The sequence below is a fragment of the Talpa europaea genome (genome assembly GCF_964194135.1).
Source record: "Talpa europaea genome assembly, chromosome: 4".
NCBI lineage: Eukaryota > Metazoa > Chordata > Mammalia > Eulipotyphla > Talpidae > Talpa > Talpa europaea.
In genome coordinates, this window is record NC_140070.1 from 22,944,865 (window position 1) to 22,972,042 (window position 27,178).

Sequence of the window (27,178 nt, forward strand, 5' to 3'; positions counted from 1 at the left end):
GCTGGGGTATAGGCCAGAGACAGAGCTGGGAGCGTAACAGGCAGATTTACTGAAATATACTGCTAAGGGGAGCAGCAGGGGAGACAGGAGTGGTCTTCTGTACCATATGTGGATTAACTCGCTGGCCAAAGATAGAACTCAAGTCCTAGCAGTGGTACCGCTGAAACTTAACCCCTAGGCCACTAGGGAGGCCCTACAGTATTTTAAAAATAATTAAAATTAATTGCACATTATGTGGCCAAAATTAAAACAAAATTTCAATCCCCATGAACATACTCAGAATTAGAAAACTCAGAGCGATTCATCATGAACCCAAATCCTGGAGTTTTTCTGTATATTTAATGACTTACCTGCATGTAAAGGAATATTTATCCAAGTGGAAGAAGGTCTATGACTTCCAAACTTTCCATTGTGATAAAGATCCTAAAATTGCTTAAGGAAATAGTTTTGGAACTGAAATGGCAAATAAAATCTTATTAATTATGTTTTCACTAGCAAATCAAGGTTCTTATCAAGAGCTTGGGAAAATATTCTAGTTTGGATATATTTGATTCTTGCCAAGTTTATCTGAGCTTTCCACTAATATATTCCTTTAAAAAAATCCTGGAATCTACTCACAAACTTGGAATATTAGATTTTAGTATCACTTGCACTATGAACACTGAATAATTCAAATTGAATAGAAATTCAAGAAATTTTGTGTACTTGATCTCATTAAAAGAACCTGACCAAAATGTATAAATTATGAATTATATTGTTATTAAATATTGGGAGACAGAGGACCAGAAAAACCTATCTTTATTGCTTAAAAAAGCATTATACTTGCTAAACAAGAATTAAACCAATTGTAAATCAATGTAGCATATCATTGTAGCCATTCAAATATGGCAGTTTCTTGACATCACACTCTAGCATTTCTCACTGGAAGTACTAGCCATTGTTGCAAGGATTGGTAAGGTGCCAGTTTGTGAATTTCCTATGCAACTCTGAAACTATTTATCAGAGAGCCCTTGTACATGACTTTCAGGCTCCCTCCGGAAACAGAAGTTTCTCTCCCACAGATAGCCCTTTAACCTGAGTCATACCGCTGCTATTACTAAGTCTGGGAATGTTTGCAAAAGGCTAAGAAAGTATCATATGTTTTTAACATTTATAACTGCCAGTTCTGTTGTGATTTTTGTAGGTGCACTGGTGAGCTCATGGTATGGGCTGGCATATGCTCCATTATGGATGCAAAATTATAGTCTAGCCCCTCATCTGTGCACTGTGCCATCTAAGATATGTATATCAAAGTGGACATCAGTATTGGCTACATAATTTGTGGGGCCCAATTCAAAATAAAAATGAGGGACTCCCCTTCAAAAGTTCAGTTAAAAATAGTACAAGTTTATTTTCCTTTAAAAGCATTTTATTACTGATGAAATATAATAGAAGCAATAGTGACACATGAATAACAACATAATGTAACAAATTGCAAAAATACATGCTGATACAGCTTTATATAATGCAATATATAGCAATCTATTAATATGATGCTTTGATCATAAAAATGTTTATGAATTTTTTTCTGACTTGCTTTTCTGTATATTAATTGATTAGGTCATCAAAATCCATACATTTAGCATTTCCATTTTCAGTTCATATAATAGAAAGTGAAATCAGTTGCTCTTGGCAAACACAGGATCACAATTAATTTTTAATGATCATTAATTTTGTGAAGGATAATTCTGTGGATGCTTCTGCTATATATTGTGATGGTGTTGTGATATATAGTAATATAATAATCTGATATAATAATCTGATATATAATAATATATAATAATATATAATAATCTGATCAATTATTCCAAAAGATGAATTTCACTACATCTAGAGCTGGCTATTCTTGTGCAACAATTTTTCTAAAAGTATTTTGATTCTTCATACAAATCAGTTACATATAAGCTGAATTCAATTTTTTTTAAAGATTTATTTATTCATTTATTTATACAAGCACTGGGTACAGTCAGAAGTGCGGGAGGGTGAGAGAATTCACCAGAGCCAGAGTGGGGAACAGAACAGGCAGACTGATGATACACTGCTGAGTGGAGCAGCTGGCTGCAGGAGAGGTCTGCGCGCCATATGGGACCCTCGCCGGTGGCCAGGGATGGAACCGGCGCTGCAGAGGCTGCAGGGCAGCTTTGCAGCCCAGGGCTCAACCGCTGTGCCACTGGGGAGGCCCTGAATTAAATTTTAAATGTACATTTATACAAAGGAATTTTAATGTTTTCTCTGACATATTGAACTTGCGGAGGTTGTACAAAAACTGCATTTATGCATTCTATAACTTTTATCTTCAATTAAAAGAAAAATTAATTTTTTAATTGGAAAACTATATGGAGGGTCCTCAAAACACTAAATATGGATCTACTATATGACCCAGCAATTCCACTGCTAAGAATCTACCCAAAGAACACAAAAATAGTATTTTAAAAGGAAACCTGCACCCTTATGTTTATTGCAGCACTATTTACAATAGCCAATATTTGGAAACAACCCAAATGCCCCCAAATAGATAGCTAGAGCCAAAATTTGTGGAATGGAATATTATTCATTGATCAAAAAAGATAAGCTCATGACATTTGTGGCAACATGGTTAAAGCTGGATGGGATTATGCTGAATGAAATAAGTCAGAAGGAAAAAGATAAATATTGGATGGTTTCACTTATATGTGGAATATAGAAAATTCAAACAAAAGGTCAAAAAAAAAGACAAAACTTGCCAGCCGATGTTAGATCTGAGGCATATAGCAAGGGAGGGATCAATACAGGGAAGGGACGAGCACAAGGGACCATGGCAATGGATCACAGTGCTGTGGTGATGGAGAACTAGGGGACTACACGTGAGGGGAGAAATCAAATATGTACAAAAATGAACAATGTAAGAAAATAAACAAATAAATTTAGAAAAAAGAGTTTTGTTTTATATCTATGATGGTGGTTGATGCTTTATACCTGAGAATTTCATGCTTGAGGTTGCTGTGAATTGTGACCTTTCCTTTCTGTAATTTAAATTTTCTAATTGCTTATCTCTAGTATATAGAAAGTCGTTTTTTTTATATTTATCTTTTCCGCATTTATCTTGTTTAATTCACTATTATTTGTAATAGCTTCTTACTAAATTGTGATTTTTTATGGATAATTATGTCGTCTATGAAGAAAGAGTTTAAATTAGTTCTTTACAATATGGATGCATTTTGTGTCTCTTTCTTGCCTTATCACAGTATGTGGTTACACTATAATGCTGAAGAGAAAAAAACTGAGAGAAGGAAAACACTTGTCTTTTTTTCAAAGTTTGTGGAGAGATATTCAGTTTATTTTTTTTTAATAGAGGCATGTTTTATTTATTTATTTATTTAATTTATTTGTTTGTTTGTTTTGTTTATACATGCACTGGGTACAGTCAGAAGCGTGGGAGGGTGAGAGAATTCACCAGAGCCAGAGCGGGGAGCAGAGCAGGCAGAAGGACCAAAGTACACTGCTGAGGGGAGCAGCGGGCGGCAGGAGAGGTCTGCGCGCCATGTGGGACCCTCCTCCGGTGGCCGGGGAGCAGCCGGGGATCAAACCGGCGCTGCAGAGGCCACGGGCAGCTTCGCAACCCAGCGCTCAACCGCTGCACCACCGGGGAGGCCCAAGATATTCAGTTTTTAGTTGTTTGATATTAGATCCAGCTGTTGTATAATTACTCTTGTGTGATTTGTCATCTATCTTAAGTTTATTTGGTGACTTTAGGACAAGAAAGTGATTGTTGACTTTTGCCTAATATGTATGCTGCATACATTGACATAATCATATTCTTTTATTTATGTTGTTTATCCTGTGCATTAATCTTCAAAGGTTAATCAATTTGGCACTCCAGAGATAAATTCCACAATGATATGCAATACCTTGCACATTTTGCTTTTCCTGTATTGGCAATTTGCTAATATTTTGTCCAAGATTTTGATTTATGTCCATGAAGAACATTGATATATATTTCTTTGTCTTCAGCAGGTAGTGGTTTGGCTCTTGTTGGGAGTTCAGGAAGATGCCAGAGCTCGTATGCCATTGCTACTGGGAAGCAAGTCCCTTTGAGGAAATCTAACCCTAGCATTACAAAGAAGAGTGTTGAAAGTGGGATATAATCAGAGATGTAGTAAGTATATTGTTCACTACTATAAAAATCAAACTAAATTTAGTATATTCCCACAAATTGAAACGAACCTAACCATTTTAACACTACAAAACATTGTAACATTACAAAAGGATGGCTTTCTATGACTGTTGAGTACTTAAGTCAAGTAAATGAACTTAAAGTAGAAAGCACTATAAATAGTGCTTTAAACATAACCAGGTTATTTTACTGTTTGTAGTAATAGTACATTTCAGAGTAAGACAAATTTTAAATAATATCAGCCAAAAAAATTTCAGGATAATAAAGATATACAGTTAATGGGTGTTAAACCAAATACAATTCCAGGCTTTCTTGTGCTGAAGAGTATGTAGGGTGAGCAAAGACATAATTCCATAGTCAAGAAACAGATACTCTATTAATAAGAAGAAACTACCATGGCAAACAAGAAAATTAGCTGTGTACCTTTGTTGAGTCCATTTACCTTTTTTTGGCAGCAATCTTCTAGTTTTTAATATTTGAACAGTGTCAGTTTCATCAATGTTCAAGAGAACTAAATGATGGTAGCATGTAATATTAATTAATATTACTTATAATTTATATTACTAAAGCTAATAATTAGTAATTAATATTACTAATAAATAATAAAACACTAATTATTATTACCAGAAGAGAGTGGTGCAAACCAGAAACCAGTGTGTTTAAACAGGTACAGGTCAGAAATCTATCAAGTGCACAAGTAGAAGTGTCATTGAGTCAGGTTGCTGGGTGAATTCTGGTTTGTTACCTTCATTTAAAAAAACCAGCCTTGGGCCTCCCCGGTGGCGCAGCGGTTGAGCGCTGGGTTGCAAAGCTGCCCGCGGCCTCTGCGGCGCCGGTTCGATCCCCGGCTGCTCCCCGGCCACTGGAGGAGGGTCCCACATGGCGCGCAGACCTCTCCTGCCGCCCGCTGCTCCCCTCAGCAGTGTACTTTGGTCCTTCTGCCTGCTCTGCTCCCCGCTCTGGCTCTGGTGAATTCTCTCACCGTCCCGTGCTTCTGACTGTACCCAGTGCATGTATAAAAATAAATAAATAAATAAATAAATAAACATGCCGCTATTAAAAAAAAAAAAACTCTTAAAAAAAAAAAAAAACCTGCCTTAAGGTTGTTATTATAATGTTTCTACACCACTTTTGTTAGGTTAAAGGACTTTCTCCCAATTATTGCTCAATACATGGTTGCCTAGGAGAATGCAAATAAGATTGTGGTTGCTAACAGAACTTTCTCAAGTTTCCTATAACTCATTGAACCTTGAACATGTACTTAGTGTGATTAATCCTGCAGAGTGAATGAAATTTAAACCTTTTTTTTTTTTAATACCAGGCTTAAAGCTAAGTGAACAGCTCTATTCAAAAAGTAAGATAACTCTTTCAGGTGGCGCCAAGCAAACTGGCTATTCAGTAAACTATTCTGGTGTATCAACAAAGTTCACTTCCTGTGTTTTTGAAGCTGGAGGAGCATAGACACTGAACCATGGGAAGAAAATCACTGTACCTTCTGATCTTGGGAGTCCTCGTAGCATATTATGTTTATATACCTCTTCCAGATAATTTTGAGGAGCCATGGAGAATGATGTTGACAAATGCCCATCTGAATACTATAGGACATTTGGTAAGTTTGGAATTTTATTCAATCAGAGCTGCATATTGAAAGACTGGATTTGATTGAAAGTAAATTTTACAAGATTTTGCTCATTGTTCTTTTGTTTTTATTGATTGATTTCCAATTTAAAATAAATGCTGTCTCTTTTGGCTATTAACTGTTTAGAAATATTGCTTATTTGTTTTGTTTGCTTTCAAGTTCATATGTCAGAGTTGTATTAAAAGTATCGAGAAGAGTTTGTATAGGATAGGCTCTAGTTCATTTCTGAACATTTGGTAGAATTTATTGTGAGGCGGTCTGGTCCTGGGCTTTGTTTTGGGGTAGAGTTTTGATTACAATTTCAATTTTATTGCTTGGAATTAGTTTGTTTAGGTGTTCTATATCTTCTTTACCTAGCTTTGGATGATTGCATATTTCTAGGAATTTGTCAATCTTTTCTAGATTGTTGAACTTGTTTGCATATAAATATTCATAGCAATCTTTGATTATTCTTTTGACTTCTGCTGTGTCTGTTGTAATTTCTCCTCTTTTGTTTATGATCCTCTTTATTTGGGTTTCTCCCAGTTTTTCTTTGTGGGCCTGGCTAGAGGTTTGTCTATTTGGTTTATTTTTTTGAAGAACAAACTTTTGGTTTGTTGGTCTTTTGGAGTTTTTTTACATTTCTGTTTTATTTATTTCTGCTTTGATTTTTATTATTTCCTTTCTTTTAATGGCTTTTGGGTTTTTTTTTTCCCTAGTTCTTTGAGATGGGAGAGTTGGTTTTTTCTTTGAGTTCTTTCTTGTTTCTTGATGTGGGCCTGCTATATATTTTCCTCTTACTACTGCTTTTTCTGTGTCCCATACATTCTGGAAAGTTGTGTCCTCATTGTCATTCATTACAAGGGTAGTTTTTTTATGTCTTCTTTGGTCTCCTCATTAATCCAATTGTCTTCCAGTAGTGTGGGGTTCAATTTCCATGAAGTGGGAGGGTTCCTTGTTTTCTTTTCATGGTTTATTTCTAGTTTGATACCTTTATGATCAGAGAAGATAGTTGGTATGATTGTTATCTTAATGTATCTGTTGATGTTTTTCTTGTGGCACAGTATGTGATCAATCCCGGAGAATGATCTGGGTGCACTTGAGAAAAATGTGTACTCAAACCTTTTTGGGTGCAGTGTCCTACAGATGTCTGTTAAGCCCATGAGGTATAGGTCTTTATTTACAGCTATATTGTCCTTGTTTATTTTTTGTCTCATTAATCTGCCCACTGGTGAGAGTGAGGTGTTGAAGTCTCCTATATGACATACATCTCAGAAACATCTTTAAAAACTCATCCCCCAAAGCAAAGAAAGTGAAGAAAAAGATAAAAATCTGGGATTACATCAAACTAAAAATCTTCTGTACAGCAAAAGAGACATTAACCAAAACAAAGAGACACCCTACTGATTGGAGGAAAATTTTTACACTCCATACAACCAATAAGGGACTGATCACAAAGATCTACAAAGAACTTACATGACTCAGCAAAAACAAAGTAAACATTCCAGTCAAAAACTGGGCAAAAGAACTAAACAGACACTTCTCCAAAGAGGAAATGCAAATGGCCAACAAATATATGAAAAAATTTCAACATCACTTTTAATCAGGGAAATGCAAATTAAAACCACACCTTATACCAGTAGAAAGGCACACCTTAAAATAAAACTGGCAACAACAAATATTGAAGAGGATGTAGAGAAAAAGGAACTTTCCTGCACTGCTGGTAAGAATGCAAACTCGTCCAACCACTATGGAAAGCAGTATGGAGGTGCCTCAAATTACTAAAAATTGAGTTTCCATTTTAAAACTGTACCCAGCAATTCCACTCTTAGGAATCTACCCAAAGAACACAAAAACACTAATTTGAAAGGATACCTGCACCCCTATGTTTATTGCAGCACTATTTACAATAGGTAAGCTATGGAAATAACCCAAATGCCCAAAAATAGATGACTGGATCAAGAAGATGTGGTACATATACACAGTGGAATACTACTCAGCAATAAAGTCATGCCATTCACAGCAACAAGAATTGAACTGAAAGGGATTATGCTCAGTGAAATAAGTCAGAAGGAAAAAGAAAAATATCAGATGGTTTCACTTACAGGAGGAATGTAGGGGAACCAAATGAGGGAATCAGGGAAAATATAATATTAATAAATAAAAAAACAAAACTAGCAGGCAACTATAAATCAGAGACATTTTGCAGGGGAGGGAGAGGAAGAGAGATCAAAATGGGGCAGGAAGAGGACAAGGGACTATGGTGATGGTTCAGAAGTGAAATGGTGGTGGGAATTTTATGGGGACTACACCTGAGAGGAAAAATCAAACATTGTAAAAAAAATGAACAATGATACACACACACACACACACACACACAAATATCAAGAAGAATAAGCAAAGAGGCATTCATGTAGCTTTTATTAAAAATGCTGTGTTTAGGTAGAATTAATGTTATGAGAGTAGTGGCTGTGTGAAGTTATCATATCCTACATAAGGTTTGGTATTTAATTTCATCAACAAATGATTTGATTCCAGCCCTGTTAGAGACTTCTATGCAGTCCTTTTGGGATCTAGAGTGTATGTTAAGGACATGTAAATTAGTTCTCAAAGAAATACTTTGTAGGCATCCTGGCTGTCCTGGGTCTAGGGTTCGCCACAGCAGGCATGATAAGCAGAAGTGGAAGGGGGAAGGACCGTGAGATGTCACGGCAAGAGGCTGCCTGTGAGAGCGGCTCTGGTGCCGGCTTGTATGAAAGGCGCAGCTAGCTCTTTAGCTCCTTGGGATATTGTCCTGTTACTTCTTTGGTTATTTTATTCCCTTCATTTAAAAAAAAAAAATCTCATTTTAGACTTTAAACTAAATGGCTGCTGTAACTCCCAGGGTGATCTCATATTTCTCATTTATTCATCGATGAAACAATTTAAAATCTGAATGGCACACAAGGAGTCTGCCTCCAGGGTTTACATTCTAGTGGTGGAGAAAAAGAGCAAGTTAGAGTCAAATGAGTGAATAAATTCAGATTAGAAGCGCTGTCAGAAGGTAAGCAGGGGAAAAAGAGTGGCTTCTGGGCAGATCACATGGACAGGGATGCTATCTGTGGACAGAGAAAGGTTGCAAAGAGAAAAACTTCTGGTCAGAGACCCCAACGATGAAAAGAAACCTGTCACCCTCAGTGTGAAGGACAAACATTTTCCAGCAGAGTCTGCAACAAGTTCAAAAGTTTCAGCTGCAATAAATAAGCTCAAGAAATCACAGGAGATATTTGGTAATAATGGAGAGATTGTTACAATTTATGTTAGCTGTCATATCATCTTGTGCTTTGGGGTAATGGCAGTAAGTTTGATTTAGTTTCCTGTGCAATGCAGAGCTACAAGTTTTAGAAAGCAGAAATATTTTTATCATATTTGATCTCTTTGTACTACAATTTATAAAAAGTTCTTGATTATTTTTCTTTGAGTCTTGTTATTAACTTCCTTAAACTTATTTAAACAGTCATTTCTATTTTTGATTTTTTCTTCTTCTCTGATAACTGTTTTTTGCAGCCTGCCCATGATTTCTGAATGAAATATATTTTCAGATATCTCAAAGGATAGTTCGATTCAAAAAGTCTTAATTTATTTTCTCATCCCTGATTTTTTACTCTTTATTTTCTTGGATATAGATTGTTAAATTATTCTGTTGATATAGATTGCTATCCTTGGTTAGTTTGGCTGACTTCCCTCAAACGTCTGGCAATCTTTAAGGATCTATTTGTTATTAAAAGACTATATTATGTACATTAAATCAAGAACTAAACTGCTGGATTTTGAATCTTGGTAATTGTCATTAATAGAAGCATGATTTTGGATTACTTAGCAACCTCCCCGGGTTCATTTGTCTTACGTTCGAGTATGATAATATCAACTTTATATATTTAAGTACATTATTAATATTATTGAGATTGAGACACAGAAAGCACTAAAGACAATTACTTGCTCTAGGGTGAAGGGACAGGATGCAGATGACAGATGGTCCCTCTCTTCTCTTCGCCATTACTTCACTCCCAACCCACACCCAGATCTACTCCCCCACCCCACACCCAGCTTCAGAAAATACCTCCCTGTGTCAACAAGAATGTCCTCAAAGAGAAGCTAACCTAATGTCTATGCCTGTAAGGGTTTTCCCTTTATTTGTTTGGGCATATATTAAGAATAGCTTTTACTCGTTGGACTCGGACAAAATTATACTTTCTGTTTGAAAGTGATTTTCCATTTGTTATTCCTTGATGTACTCTGTTCCCAAAGTACCACATGCAAAGCTCTATATCAACATTTACATTGTTGTATTAGTTTTCAACAGTTTACTCATCTGTCTCTCTCAAGTAACTCTGAGGTTCTTGAAATGAGCATTTCTTATTTTCATTTTGTAACCCTAAAGCTTAATAGGAATAAGGACTCTTGGGGAATAAGTACTAAATGGATGATCCTGCATTTTTTCTTTTTAAAGATTTATTTATTTATTTATTTGTTTGTTTGTTTGTTTATTTATTTATTTATGCAAGCACTGGGTACACTCAGAAGCAAGGGAGGGTGAGAGAATTCACCAGAGCCAGAGTGGGAACAGAACAGGTAGACCGATGAAAAACACTGCTGAGGGGAGCAGCAAGCCGCAGGAGAGGTCTGCGCACAATGTGGGACCCTCGCCGCTGGCTGGGCATGGAACTGGCGCTGCAGGGGCTGTGAGCAGCTTCTCAGCCCAGTGCTCAATCGCTGCGCCACCAGGGAAGGCTCTCCTGCATTTTTTTTAACCACTGTGAGTCCCACCACTTTCAGAGAGCAAAGAGAGTTTGTGGGTGAGACTTTCATTCATTTTATTTGAGCAAACTAGAGGATGATATATGCTGATATGTTCATAAATCTCTGATATTTGGAATGTGCATTCTAAGAAATGTGTGATTTCATTATTAGGCAAACTTTGTCCAACTACTGGGAATTAGCAACTCTATGGATTCCTTTAAGATATTTATGAGTTTTCTTGAAGTCCCACCAACCTCAGATGAAAATGTCACTGTGACTGATACAACATTTAACAACATTCCTGTCCGTGTCTTTATGCCCAAGAGAAAGTCAGAAGCACTGAGAAGGGGTTTATTTTATATCCATGGTGGTGGCTGGTGTTTGGGAAGTGCTGGTAAGTGAATTATTTTTTTTTTAAATTTCTTATTAGTGGAATATTGTGTAAAAATTTTATCAGAAGACAAAAGTTTTCTCTTCATTTAAATGACTCTAAGAGCATACTCTGCTCTCTGCTTTCTTCTGTGATATTAGAAAACTTTTGTCTTCTCAACTCCACCCACATTGATGAGAAAAGCATGTGTATAAAGGGGTATTTGAAACTTCAATGAAGAGCAAAATGTTGCTCAGAGAACAAAGCTACTTGAAGACAAAAGAGAGTGCAGTATCTAAGCAGAAGGACAATGTTTACTTACTAAAGACATTATATTCTATTAAAATGGGATGCAGGTCAACTGAGAGAATGTAGGTTGGATTGGATTCTATATTAAGAACACTGAACTCCAGAAAGGGAAAATAAAATCAGTCCAAATAAGAAATGGTATAGCATTAAAATGAGGCAAAATTTGTTAATTGATATGAAAGAATATGAGCTGGAGAGGGAGAGAAGAGAGAAGAGAAGGGGACAGAAGGAGGGAATGCAGAGGAGAGAAAATATTATTTTCTTATTTCGATAGGATGATATGATGACAGAGAGGGTGAGGATAGATCCCTAAGGATATAGACTTAAGGTTTGATAGAGGAATAAGCAAGAGCAAAATAATGAGAAATTATCAAGAAGGTAAAAATGTAAATAAAATGGAAGCCAATGAAGGTGAGAGTTTCGAGAAAGAATGATTAATAAGTACTAAATGGTGTAGAGATGTCAAATGAGTTAGGATGGAATCACATATCTTGAATGCTGAATTTTTATGTAAATATTGAGGATAGATTTGATGGTGTTTCCACATAGAAACATTTCAGCAAGCAAAATGCGAAATTTGCAGAGGCGGTAAAAATGATTATCGGTCTTAGAGTGGTTTAGTTGTGAAAGGAATAAGCAAGAGAAGAGTAAATTGAAATGAGAGTTAAGTAAGAGTACTTAATCTTAATACTTTTAATGTGGATACACATGACCAAGCTAGTAGAGCAAAGAAAATAAAGGTAATTAGCAGAGATACATTAGAGCAATAGATGGGCTAAAAGTATTGACTGATAGAAGACATCCCAGAGGAAATCTGAAGGAAGAAATTTCAGAGCAATGGTAAAAGAATTGGATATGGACAGGAAGTTTGGAGACAGATAAAAATAGCATAAATCTTCCCCCTAGACAGTAATAAAAGAGGCAAAGACAGATGTCAGCTAGATAGATGTTTAGGAGAGCAGTATGGATGCAAGTAATAAATCAAAGAGTGCCAGTGTTGTGTTTAGGAGAGCTTAGTTCTATCCCACTTATTTTCAGATATTTGTACATTCTCCCATGCACATTTAGGTGGTCCTCTATGGTACCACAATTCTTTTTTTTCCCCCAAGATTTATTTATTTGTGCATACAAGAACTGGGGTGTAGGCCAGAGGTGCAGGGGATTGAGAGGATTCACCAGACAGAGTGGGGAGCAGAACAGGCAGATCTACTGAAATATACTGCTGAGGGGAGCAGCAGGTGAGACAAGAGAGATCTGCTGCACCTTGTGAGTCAGCTCCCTAGCCAGCAGGGAATCGAACTTAGGCTGTAGTGACTGGTGATAGCTTGGTAGCGCTGTCTTTAACCCCTGCACCACGAGGGGGCCTGCTACCACAATTCTTTATATCTCATTTGCTCACTCAACTGACAGCACATTGGTTAAGTGACTTACCTCTTTATCAATCTCTCTTCCAGTAAGGGAGTTGTATTCTTTATTCAAGAGAATGAAGCTGGCTTAGAAGCACCAAAGATCTAAGTGGTGAGGAGGAATTAGGAGGCTCAATGAGACTTAAATTATACTGAGTAGTGAATGAGTGGTTTCTTATGGATAAGTCCAGCATTAAAGTTGTTTCTCTAGAATTTTAAAGTAGAGCAGGTGGAGAATTGTCAGCACATGAAAACAATAGGATTTTGTAAAGGAAAGATCCTGTTCTTTTTTGTCTGTTTTCATTAATATCCTATTTTTATTCCATTATTTCAGCTTCACAGCATTATGATCTACTGTCAAGATGGACAGCAGACAGACTTGATGCTGTCGTTATATCAACCAAGTAAGAACTGTGTTGATTTGTTTTCAGATCAGATGATTTTACCAGGATTCTCAGCTTTATTGGCTGATGTGTGATCATACCATAAATAAAGGAAGAAAGAGCTGAGAATAAAGGATTTTTTTCACATAAACTTAATGTACAGCTGTGGACATAATTATTTGGACTGGATTTTCTCTCATTATTTAAGTCAAAATCTTTAAGAATGCGTGCCTCAGTTCAGAGGATTACTTATATAAGTGCCTCATAAATAATTTTTTTTTTTAGATTTTTTATTTATTTTATACAAGCACTGGGTACAGTTAGAGGTACCGGAGGGTGAAAGAATTCACCAGAGCCAGAGCGGAGAGTAGAATAGTAAGAGTGATAAAGTACACTGCTGAGGGGAGCAGCGGGCGGCAGGAGAGGTCTGTGCGCCATGTGGGACCCCCTCTGGTGGCCCGGGATGGAACCCGCGCTGCAGAGGCTGTGGGCAGCTTCGCAACCCAGCGCTCAACCACTGCGCCACTGGGGAGGCACCTCATAAATAATTCTTATTTCAGGTTATCATTGTGATGACAAAGTGGTGAAATTCCTGAAATGGACTTTTCTCAGTCTCTAATACCTAAATATTAATCTAAAATATTTAGATTCATTATTGCATTAAAAAAATAAGGCCAAGGCCTCCTTGGTGATGCAAGGGGTTAAGACGCAACATATGAGGCTGTCCGCAGCCACTGCAGCATGAGTTGGATCCCCCACCAGGGAGCTAAAAGTACGTTTTGTCTTTTAAGTCTGTATAAATTATTACTAATTTAAATGAATCAACATAGGTTTCTAAGAATGTTATTTGACTTGCCGTCTTAAGAAAATCATCTTTAAAAAATAAACGAGGATACATGGTGCAGCAGACCTCTCCTGGCTTTCCTGCTGCTCTCCTCAACAGTGTGTTTCACTCAATCTGCCTGTTCTGTTCCTACTCTGTCTCTGTTGAATCCTCTCACCTCTGCCTCCACACCTCTGGCCTATACCCCAGTTCTTGTATGCATAAATAAATAAATATTTAAAAAAATGATAAGGCCAATGAGCAGCATAAAGAAGCATTTAGAACAATTATCAAATTTGAAAATAACACTTTGGGATAGTAAAGTTCAAGTAAATTGTTGGATCTCCCTGTATCAGGACCTATTTAAACATATACCTATTTAAACATAAGCTTCAGAAAATGAAAGAAAACTTAGAAAATAACAGTCAATGACCATTTATCAAGTTAAATGACTACTAGAAAGTTAGAACATAGTCATGTAGTAATTAAATTTTTTAAAGTAATTACAAAATCCAATTTTATACTGTTTTGCATTCCTAGTTTATTTTTTAAAAATGATTTTCTTAAGCCAGCCAAATAACATTCTTAGAAACCTATGTGTGATTCATTTAAATTAGTAATAATTTATACAGACTTAAAAGACAAAATGTGCTTTTAAACTTTTTATAAACATAGGCTTTCCCTTTGGATATGCTTTTATTTATGTTAAAAGTAAATTACTCTATAAATATTAGATGATTTCACTATAAAATTAAAATGGCAAATAGGTACATGAAATGATGCCCAATATCATTATCATTCAAAATGAGATACGTCAATGAGATACCATTTCATACCCATTAGGATAACTATACGAAATATATACCTATATCAACAAATGTTGGAAATTACCTGGAGAAACTGGAATCCACCATACTGCTGGTGGGACTGTAAAATGGTGTAGCCATTTTAGAAAACATTTTGGCAGTTCCTCAAAAGGTTAAAAAATAGAGTTACCAGAAGTTTCAATCTGAGGCATATATGCAACGTAAATAAAAACATGTCCACACAAAAATCTGTAACTTCATGGCAATATCATTCATAAAAGCCTAAAAGTGAAAAAAATCCAATGTCCATTGACTGATGGATAGATTAATAAAATATCCATACAATAGCACATTGAATGCTATTTGTCAGTAAGATGGGATCCCACCACATGGATAAATCTTGAAAATATTATACTAACTGAAAATAACCAGTCACAAAAGGCCACCTATTTCATGATTCCTTTTATATGTCCAGAGAAAACAAATCTATAAAAATAGAAACTAGATTAGTAGCTGCCTTGTGCTGGGGTAGGGACAGGTGATAAAAGGAACTGAGAAGTGATTATTAAAGGGTATAGAGTTTATTCTTAGGGTGATGAAAATATTCTAAAGTTAATAGTGATGATGGTTGTACAACTGTCTATGTACTAAAACTTCACTGAATTGCGTGATTTAAATAGGTGAAATTTACACTATATGAAGTAGTTATATTAAATTTATGAACTTATAAATATTAAAATTTATGAACATATGTTTATCAAAAGAGTTAATACAAAATTTAAAATATATGCATACATACACACAAATACATGGTTTTTCTGTCATCCAAAACATATAAACACTGACCAGTTTATAGAAATATATGGAAAGAGTGAAAAAGACAGTTTATAGAAAAGAATATGCAAATCACCAATAAACAAATTAAAATTTAATACAGGAAAAGGAAAGCATAAATTAAAATGATAAGAATATACCTCTAGATACCCAATATTACACCTAAAATAAGAAAGACAAAATGTCAAATGTTGGGTAAGCACTTTCATAACGATCTGGTTTGACAATAAACTTGGTAAAACTGCTTTGGAAAACTTTTGACAATAGCAAGTAAGTTTAACATAGATGCATAGTTCTCTCATCATGAGTAACATTTACAGGTATATGTCCACAGAAATTTATACATAAGTTCATGGAAAATCATGTACTAGAATATTTATTGCAAAAACTGAAATGTCTATCAACATTTTAATGGATAAAGGAACTGTGGTATTTACACACCATGGAGTATTCTACAGGAAGACAGAAGCATGTAGCAATGTGGAAGAAGCTCAAAAATATAATGTTGAACAATTAAAAACAGAAACTTAATTCTCGCTCTATGGTTCCATTTATTTAGGGAATAAAATAGGTATTCAGTTTTGTCAGGTTAGTGGCTACTTCAGGGGCTGGGAAAAGTAAATGGAAGAGAGATTAAGACAGGACTGTAGGGTGCTGGCAATGGTCTATTTCACGTTCCAGGTGCTGGTTTATGATTGTGTTCATTTTGGAAACTAAACGCGCTGTGTGCTGAAGATACACTTCTGACATAGATAGTAAACTTTAATAAAAAGTAAAAATATAAATGACATAAAAATCATGTTTTCTCTCCACAGTTACAGATTAGCACCTCAATATCATTTCCCAATTCAATTTGAAGATGTATATAATGCCTTAAAATGGTTCTTACGCACAAAAGTTCTTGCACAATATGGTGTGGACCCCAAAAGAATCGCGGTCTCTGGAGATAGTGCAGGAGGGAATTTAGCTGCCGCAGTAACCCAACAGGTATGACGCTCATCATTTCTGTGTTTAAAAATAAATCTACTGGGCCTCCCCGGTGGCACAGCGGTTGAGCGCTGGGTTACGAAGCTCTGCAGCGCCAGTTCGATCCCAGGCTTCTCCCCGGCCAACGGAGGAGGGTCCCACATGATGCGCAGACCTCTCCTGACGCCTGCTGCTCCTCTCAGCAGTGTACTTCGGTCCTTCTGCCTGCTCTGCTCCCCGCTCTGGCTCTGGTGAATTCTCTCACCCTCCCGTGCTTCTGACTGTACCCAGTGCTTGTATAAATAAATAAAAATAAAATAAATCTTAAATAAATAAATCTACTTATAAGCAGCTCTATTTATTAAAAGATGATCTATTTTGACATAGTTTAAATGTGTATAAACATATATATTAAAACATAAATGCAAATATAAGGGTTTTAGTCATTGGAAATATTAAGGAAAATATTCAGAAGAAATGACTAAAATATCAAAATATCAATCTCTGTTCCTGTCATAGGTTTTTCATTACATAATAAAATGACAATTCTCTAGATATATAACTGATTTAAAATTTATATATTTCAGTAAAATATTATACTAGTCAGATGAGATCATGTATTTGGGAGATCAGATAATGATCTTATCAGCCTATAAGTGGTTTAGACAGATCCAGTTATCATCAATGGGAAATTTCCCTGTTGCAGAATAATCACACTACTTTTAGAAAATTATCAGCACGTTCAAGATGCCTATGCTGCATATAAAATAGTATAAAATATTCAAAATATTCCCTTTTTGTAAGGCTGGATAATTTAATCTCTCAAGAATAATATGCAGTTTCCATAAGAGATTATAAATAAGTTTTGTTTTTATGGATAGGGAATTAAAATTGCTATTGATTATTTAAAGTCTGAACTGTTTTCACATTTAGCACTGGTATCTGGAGAGGAAGCTACTTTTGACCTATAGGTGTGAAAGTTTGTGTTTTATTTGTTGATTTTAATTATAAAGTACAAATTGAAAACATTTTGTACAATTTAAGACATTATTGTTGTTTTGTTTCTTATATTTATAATTTTTTTACGTTAAAAACATGTTTTGGCTTCTGGAGTCTGCTGGATAACTTTCTCAGAAGTGAAGAATGTTGTGTTTGGGCTTTGTTCCAGCCACAATGTAGGACAGCAGTTTTGAACTTCCTAGGCCACTGTGGGAATCATTATTGTAGGTTTCTTAATATAGCAGGAAAAGCATTCGATTAGACATGAAGAAACTTGGATTTTCTTGATATTGGCCAGGCTGCTTAGCCTCTGTACTCAACCACTTCTTCATCTGAGGCAAAATGTTTCCTAACAAATTTGTTGAGTTGTTTTTGAGAGTTACAGGAATAAATTTATATCTGGAAGCCTGTTATTATCTTTAAAAAGGTCTCCAGTGTATCCAAAATGCTTTACTTTGACATTACAGTTATAATGTGAATAAATATGATTTGCAAACTATGTGGGAGTATATTCAATAATACCTGCACTTTAATGTAGATGTTATTTACATTCTGAAGTATAATGTACACTTTGAAACATATAAAAAGCTGCATTTATATATGTTAACTAAACTATGCAGGTAAAGGGGGACAATGATTAAATGGGGAGTGGGCTGTGATGCTTTGGTGGTGTGTGCAGTATGATAACAACAGTTAAAGGGGGAGAGTCTGTGCTTCTAAAATACAAACAACATTGCAAACCAATGTTGCCTCAATTTAAAAAAATAATTAAAATATATTTTCTAATATTCCATTCTAACTTATCAATGACCCTTTTTGCCCATTCTGGTATTTGTGGACTCCTTGCAGACCACTGCTCTTAACAAATATTAGCACATTTACCTGGTATGGAAAAGAATGATTTTAATAAAATGTTTCTTACAGAAAGTCTGCCCAAGTCACTTAAAACAGTATATCAGTTCAGCATCAAAGTAAATCAGTAATCCCTATTAGACGATTCTTTCACTCCATGGTTGGGTCCATTGGTATACTAGTATATTTTTAAAAACTCTTATATTAAGCAAAAGAGAAAAAAGATGAAATGTATGCAATTTTTTGTCCTCATTCTTTGTAAAAAAGGTAGTATATTTATGTCTGTCCTTTACTTTTCTTGGATGCTTTTCCTTAAATTAAAATAATTAATCTTAATTAAAATTAAAACAAAATAATATCTAGTTCTAGAAATTGATTTTGTATATTGAAAAGTTAGCCACTTAAATTTTGTTGAGATTATAAAGCAATATATAGATTATTTTGTTCCATTTATTTATTATTTTAAAGTGATATATTTTATGCAAGTAATCCTAATTATTTCTCAGCTCCTAGATGATCCAGATGTCAAGGTCAAACTCAAGATCCAGTCTTTAATTTATCCTGCTCTTCAGCCTCTTGATGTAGATTCACCATCATATAGAGAAAATTCACATTTTCCTGTTCTGTCCAGATCGTCGATGGTCAGGTTCTGGAGAGAATATTTTACCACAGATCCATCCCTTGAGAAAGCCATGCTTTCCAATCAACATGTACCTGTGGAATCTCATCACCTACTCAAGTTTGTTAATTGGAGTTCCTTGCTTCCTGAGAGGTATATAAAAGGACATGTTTATAAGAATCCAATTTATGGTAGTTCTGAACTAGCAGTAAAATATCCAGGGTTGTTTGATGTGCGGGCAGCCCCTCTTTTGGCTGATGACAAGAAGTTACGTAGTTTACCTCTGACCTACATCATCACCTGTCAATATGATGTCTTAAGAGACGATGGACTCATGTATGTTACCCGACTTCGTGATGCTGGAGTTCCTGTGATCCATAAACACATTGAGAATGGATTCCATGGAGCATTTTCATTTCTGGAATTTAAAATTAGTCACAGGCTTATAAATGATTATATTAGTTGGTTACATGAAAATTTATAGCAAAACATTTATCAATCATATTTTAAGAACGAAGCAAACTCAAGACATCAGAAAACCTAATCTAATCATGCCTGTGGAAACAGCTGATCAATGATAGAAAAAAATGCAGCTCCAACTAGTAGGGTTTACAGATTTTATTTTCTAAAACAGTGTCAAAAGAAATTTCGCAAATGGGAAAGTTTATTGTTGGGCAAATTTTAGTGAAATTGAGTAACGATGGAATTTCAAAACAGGTGATTCTTTTGGGAAAAAACAAAGCAAAACAAAATTCCAATGATCCAGCAATTCTATATTCAGGTATTTTTTTCAAAACAATAAAACAGGTCCACAAAAAAAAAAAACTGGTGTAAGTATGTTCATTTTAGCTTTATTCACATCACTAAAAGAATTGGTGGAGGGGAGGGACAGGATTCTCTAATATTGTTAGTCTTTTCTTTCTCTTAAACTTCCACTATTGAAATGTAATACTTTCTCAAAGACACTCCTTTCCCTGCTTTTCCTCCCACCACCAAAGCTAGAGGTAATGTAGGGGCTAACATATTGCTCCTAACAGACTATCCCACCTCCAGCCTTGTTCAAGGGTGAGCAAATTCAGTACTGTAGGAGATAGCTGTTCTGTTGCCTGTTTCTATGTAATCCTGATAATGGCTTCATATATTGTAGAATATTGTGAATAAAAGAAGAAATAGGAAAAGAGACAGAGGGTTTTTTTCTGTTGGAAGATGACATCAGAGGAGGTTCCCTCTTTGTTCCTGAGAGGATACTCTAGAGTAGTCCAGAGGGACACCGGATTCAGTAGATCCTGTGATTGGGGGCACCTCCTGGATATATGAGACAAACATTGACCATGACAGAAGAGACACAGGAAATTCAACTCTATACAACAAAAGGTGGGTGGAGAGAGAATGCTTAGGTTTACCATCACGTTTGAGTTCCTACTGGGCGGGAACCAGTGGTTGAGGCCCATGCTCTCATGTTAGGCCAGGAAGGGGAAAGCTGCTTAGTAGTGAAGCACACTCTTAACTGTGTGGAGATACATGCAGTGGTGTTGGGAGCAGCCAGGTGGGCAGGTCCCCAGTGAAGATGACAAACATCACCATGGTGCAGGACCTCCCTTAGCCCTCTCTGAACTTGAGCTGAGAAGAGGCTCTAAAAGTAATACCTGGGTAGAGATTAAGGTGTAGAATCATAGAGAGGAGGGCTGTCAAAGGTAGCACAGGCACACAGCACCCCTGCACACCACTTCCACCAGTGACTGGACCACTCTGCACGCACCCCGCCAAACACACCCAGACACAGCAGCTGCAGATAAGTTCTTCCTGACATACAGTGCCATGAACTAGAAGAGTAGAAGTTCTACACCCTTGGGATGCTCGGAAAAAACATAACCTTGAAAATTAGAAAATGAGGAGAAAGAAAAATAAACACATGGCACCATAAGTCCTCAAGGCAATATATCAGCACACAGAGAGAATATATCTCCAAAATTCAACTGCAAGGACATGGAAGAACTTTCCAGTGTTCAAAATTGCCATGAAAAAGGATTAAAAGAAAATGCAGAAAAGTTGATCAAAGATAAAAAGGAAATTCAAAAAAATAAATGAGTGCCCAAAACAACAAAATTAATGATCAAAAAAGAAAAAAAGAAAAGATGAATAGGATAAGGAAAAGAAAGGGGGAAAAAAGGTGATGAGGAGGAGGAAGAGAATATATGTGACTGGCAATGCCTAAATACAGAAAAAAACTTGCAACAAACTATACAAAAAATATATTCCTCTTTGCAGTCATTTGCCAAACCCTGGGTTACTCCATCTCATGTCTCAAAAGTTTTTACCTTTGAGCTCACTATCAATATTTCATGACAGCATTGATAACCTCAGTATTTATTTAAATAATATTTTAAGCACCCTGAACTCAGCTATTTGGCATGCTGTCCTCCGATAATCTTGTTCTCTCCTTGAATAAAGCACTCTCATCGTCATGCCCTAGATATGTGTCTTGTGCAATGTGCCATGCTCAACAACCTTGCCTCTCCAAGGTCTTTTTTTTTTCACGAGCTTAAGTATTATTTAATTTATTTTTTTAATTTCTTAAAACAATATTTGCTTCCCCCCACCCCCTCAGGTTGAGTGCCCATAGAATTTCCTTCCCCAAGGCACCCATGCACCATCAACATAGTCCCCTGTGCGCCTCCCTCCCTCCCTCTGATTCCTCTCCCTCCTCCTCCCCTGCAGTATGTCTCTGATTTGTAATTGTCTGTTTTTGCTTTGTTGTGTTTTGTACTGTTATTATTTTTTTTACACTGATGTCTTATTTGGTTCCCCTATATTGCTGTTATAAGTAATCCCATCAAGAAATGGGCAGAAGAACTTAGAAAACATTTCTCTAAAGAGGAAATGCAAATGGCCAACAGGCATATGAAAAAATGTTCAACATCCCTGATAATCAGGGAAATGCTAATCAAAACCACGCTGAGATACCACCTTACACCTGTAAGAATGGCACATATCAAAAAACAAGGAACAACATATGTTGGCGAGGATGTGGTGAAAAGGAACTCTCCTCCATAGTCTTAATGCCAAACAGTAGCTCACTACCATGTCAATTCAATTCACTACCAATTTCAATAATATTTGAAACATTATGGAACTTAAAATTTATGGATCATGCCAACATTTCATGCTTCCTTATACTTCTCACATATAAAATCCCCTCACCAAAAATATGTACTGTGGTCAGAGTAATCCCTCCCTTGTATATATCATGTACTCCCTTGTTTCTCATTAGTCACAGCCACAGCCTGAATAAATTTGTCTCCCTGCCTACTCTGCAAATCAACTTGTGCAACTGTATGTGTTTAAAGAAAGGCAAAGACGCATAATAAAATTTCTCACTTTAATTCAAGACTATAAATTTCATGTGTGCCCTTAGTGACTCCCACAATTACACTATTGTTTTTCTAGGCAAATGAATCATCTGATCGTATCTGATCTTGCTAAGGCTACTCAAATCTCCTATAACTTTTCTGTCATCCATGATATCAGTCTTATTTCACTGAAAAAACAAAAACAATTGGAAAAAATTCCACAAGTTCTCACCGTACTTTAACCAAAGCACTGATATCCTCACTCACATCGTCTATCTCAGCTCATTACTATGGATGACATAAGCATTGCTCTCCCACATAAATACACCTCTCTCTGTTTGTGCACTCGGTATCATTCTCTTGGGGATTCTCAAGGGTGTTACTCCAATAGTTCTCTTTTCAATCCTACATCATTAATTTCTCCCTCTCAACTGATCATTCTCATTAACACGCAGATAAAATTCTTCTCCATATATCTTAAACAAAAAAGCAACCTAATTTTCTTAATGTCCTTTTCCTCTTCAAATTTCTCCCTATTTTGCTAATTTATTTTTATAACAATAATCTTGATAAGCATCTTCTATACCAGCTATCTCTAATTCCCCTCATTCTATTCTCACACATACACTCCAATCAGTCCTTTCTTCATGAACCACTAAAATTAGCTTGACGAAATTAATAACGACCTGTGCATTGGCTATACTCAAGGGTAAAGTCTCAGCTCTCATCTGCCTTGACACACTAGTCACCTCTTTTTTGAAATACAGTCTTTACTTATCAGTAAATACTCCTCGATTTCTTTCTACCTCTTGGGCTACTTGTTCTCAGTCTCATTTACTGTATTTTTGTTCTCTGATCTCTTATCAATAGGGTGCCTAAGGTCTCTGGACTTACACTCTTCTCTCTGTATTCTTTTCTCTGATGCTATCTCTTAGCCTTGTAGCTTTAAATGGTCTATATTCTGAAACCCTCAACTCACATCTTCAGATTATCTTATATATAACTGACAACTTGAGAATATTTGAATGTTTGTAGACATCTTAAATTTATTTTTTTATTTCTTAGTCCTTTACATAACTTTATAATTTGGGGACTACAACTTCAAACCTCTATATGCACGTGTTTAATCATCCTCCACCAAATCTCCAGTACCATTATCCTTTCCATCTTTAACCCCTCCCCCTACTCCCATTTCCTCATGTCACAAGTATATTTTTCAAAGAGTCTATAAATTATTCTTGTTGAGCTTTTCAGCTTGTTTTCTTTGGTTATTTAAATTCCACAAAATGAACGAAACCATCTGGTAACCGTTTTTCATGCTCTGATTTATTTTATTTAGCCTAATGACCTTAAGATCCGTCCATTTTGTTCCCAAAGTCACTATTTCATCATCTTTAATAATTGAGTAGTGTTCTATTTACTATATATTCCACAATTTCTTTATGCAGTGATCTGGCCTTGGAATTTAGATTGGCTCCATGACTTGGTTATTATAAATAATGTTGCTATGAACATAGAAGTATATAAATCTTTTAGTATTAATGTTTTCATTTCTGGGGAAGTACATGCCTAACAGTGTTATTGGTGGATCATATGGTATTACCATTTTTACTTTTTTAAGGAAAATCTCCATATAATTTTCTATAGAAGCTGCACCAAATTACATTCCTACCAACAGTGGATGAATGTCCCATTTTCTCCACGTGATCACCATTTGTTATTTTCACTCTTTCTGATATAGATCATTCTCACAGGGGTGTAGCGATATCTCTTTGTAGTTTTGATTTGCATTTCCTTTATACTAAGTGATGTTGAGCATTTTTTCATGTGTCTGTAGTTCACCTGTCCTCTTTGGGAAAGTGTTTATTTCAGTCTCTTGACTTTTTTTTGATGGGTTGTTGATTTTGTTGCTAAGCTGTATGAGTTCTTTACATACTTTGTTAATTAACCTCTCATCTGATGTGTAGTGTGCAAATATCTTCTCCTGATCTGTAGGTGCCTTTTCATTTTTGTGGTGGTTTCTTCCACTACACAAAGCTTTTTAGTCTGATGCAGTACCATTTATTTATTTCTGCCTTTGTTTCCCTTGCAGTTGGAGTGCACCCCCAAATACATCTTTGTGATTGCTATCTGGGAATATATGTTTTCATTTAAGTATTCTGTGGCTTCAGGTATACATCCAAATCTTTAATCCATTTTGAACTAATTTTTTTACTGGAATTTGGGAGTTTTTTAGCCCCAAATCCCTAATACCTAGCGAACACTAATTGTTTTCTATTTCTCTAATCTTATTTAAAATATGTCATATATGTGGAATCATAATATATAAATCTGGGGGGTAATTTTTTTTTTTACTAAGCATTATTCCTTAGAAATTCTTTCAGGCTGTGTGTATCAATATTTTGTTCTTTTTGATCACTAAGTGGTATTCCGTGGTATGCCTGAATCACAGTCTATTTAATTATTGACCCATTTGGGTACACCTGAGTTGTTTCTGGTAATAAGAATAAACATTTTCATACAGACAAAAAAAATACTGTTAAGTTGGAAATTTTTCTAAAATTTATTACACAAATTGGCAACCATTTATGGTAAATTATGAAATCATGACTATTACTGTAATAATATCAAAAGTTGGCTTATGTTTTGGAAGTGGAATCATGGTTGTCTGTCAAAGTGCACTCTAATTTTGTCTCCACTCCTTAGAAACCAGTGACCATTGGGGCCTCCCCTGGTGGTGCAGCAGTTGAGCGCTGGGCTGCAAGGCTGCCCGCTGCCGTTCGTTCCCAGCCGCAGGCGAGGGTCCCACAAAAAAAAAAAAAAAAAAAAAAAACAGTGCCCATTGTTTTTCTTATTTATTAAAAAACAAAAAAACCCAAGCAGGAAAATTAGCTGTATGCTTTATTTAAGGTGTGCCAAATTCTGTTCCCTCAGGCACCCTAACATTTTGGAAGGAGCAAAGAATTAATTCTACTTTGCTGGAGGAATAAAATAGTTAACTTATTTGATAACTACCTACCTCTACTAAAAAGTAAGTATTTTAGGCTACCTATAAGACATTTCCTCAAGTCTTCTAGAGGAAGGAGTTAAATGAATATTCTTTGACTATAATCAGATCTTGCCAATCTTACTCTGCCAGGTTTCACAATTTTGTTGGCAATTTTGAACATTTCTTTCTACTCAAACATTAGCTCTAAATCCAGATTTGTGGACTTGGCATTTTAGCTCAAGCAATCATAACAGTTTTTTGTCACCAAACGCCAGGAAACCCCCCCAATCTTCTTGATGTGCCACAAAATTTATACCTATGCTTCATATTTTGGCATATCTTTTTCAAGTATTTTTATTTTTATTTTTTTAATGTTGTTTCTCGTGGAGCCTGATCTTAGTAAACAGTACTCTAAATGGGAATTTCTTCCCAGGACTGGAATTCACTTTCTTCCCTTGATAAGGCTGGAGTTATTTCTAATGATATTTTGACAAGGTAACTGCATAATAGACTATTTCATTCTAGGACTGTTGGTTTTCAGTGAATTCCCATTGACTCCATTGAAGGGAAGTGAGAATCCTTTCTTCCAATAAAATCCTAAATAGCTGACTTTTTATCAGGGAAACATACACTCTGTTTTGTTCTCTTTAACACAAGCTTTCACTTTGGAAAGTGAAAGGAGACCTCAAAAGGAGATCCCATGAGTCCTCAGAAAGTGACTTACTCTTTAAGGAGCCCCATTATTGCTGTCTCTCCAACCTTCCAGACCTGGAGAGACATGTTCTTTACTACTTCTGGAAAAGCCAGGCATGCCAGTACAAGTGTATGGCCTTAAAAAGAAATTTAATGGCCTTTGTTACTCTAGGTACTAAAGCTAAAAGTTACATTCTTCAATTTCTGGCAGCCACCTCCTATATTATGCTACTGAAGATTAAATTGATTTCACTGAAATGTGGTTGTTCCTATGCAAAGGTCATTATTTATCAGCTTTTGTCTTGAGATTTAAAATTCTATGCTTGTGAAAGATATGAAGGTTACAGAATATATTTCCTCTCCTTCAAACCCTCCTTCCTAATTTATAGGTGTTGGAAGAGACGGTCATTTCAACAGGATGACCTGTGGGTTTATTTTTCAACTACGAACAGTTCAGATTTTAGTATTTATCTGCTCTTTCTTTCCATTTATCCCTAGGTTATGATGCATTGTGTATACATAAAGATCTAACCACAATTTTATATTTTTAAAAATATTTATTATATGAATTAAATAACAAATTTAAACATTTTTTAATCAAACAAAAGAATTGGCAATGAGATTAAGTTGTGACTATTTGGGATGTAAAAGGCATTATATGGGATAAAGTTCAACAGTAATTTGGAATCAGAGACTAGGGCCAAGTGAATAGGGGACTTGATACTTTAAAATAGTTTATGTGAAATACTTCACTTGAATATACTCAAGTATGTTGGCTATTACATAACTTTCATCTTTGAGTTTAGTTGAATTTAAAAATGATATAAATTATCATGTTGGCTAAATCTATTTACAGAGGATCCAGAGATGTGTATGTAAGATCTGATAGCATAAAACTTATAGGAGAAAACCTACCATACTATTGGTTTCAGGGATATCTTTGGATATCATTTCTATCAGCAAGAGAAACAGAAGCAAAATTGAACAAATGGAACTACATCAAACAGGAGTTTTTACACAGCTAAAAAAACTATCATTAGGGCCTCCCTGGTGGTGCAGCGGTTGAGTGCTGGGTTGCAAAGCTGCCTGCAGCCTCTGCAGCTCTGGTTCGATTCCCGGCCACCCTGTGAGGTCCCACATGGCGCGCAGACCTCTCCTGCCTCCCGCTGCTCCGCTCAGCAGTGTACTTC

The 27,178-nt window shown here is 35.8% G+C and overlaps 1 protein-coding gene across 1 annotated transcript; it reads left to right on the plus strand.

Annotated features, from left to right (window-relative positions):
- Positions 1-5,663: 5,663 nt before the first annotated feature.
- AADAC (arylacetamide deacetylase) lies at positions 5,664-19,440 on the plus strand (the record flags this gene model as incomplete). The annotated part of the gene is made up of 5 exons (XM_084231859.1): positions 5,664-5,801; positions 10,761-10,983; positions 13,009-13,078; positions 16,336-16,507; positions 18,844-19,440. 5 exons carry the CDS (start codon positions 5,664-5,666, stop codon positions 19,438-19,440), a joined length of 1,200 nt encoding a protein of 399 aa, XP_084087985.1.
- Positions 19,441-27,178: the final 7,738 nt, after the last annotated feature.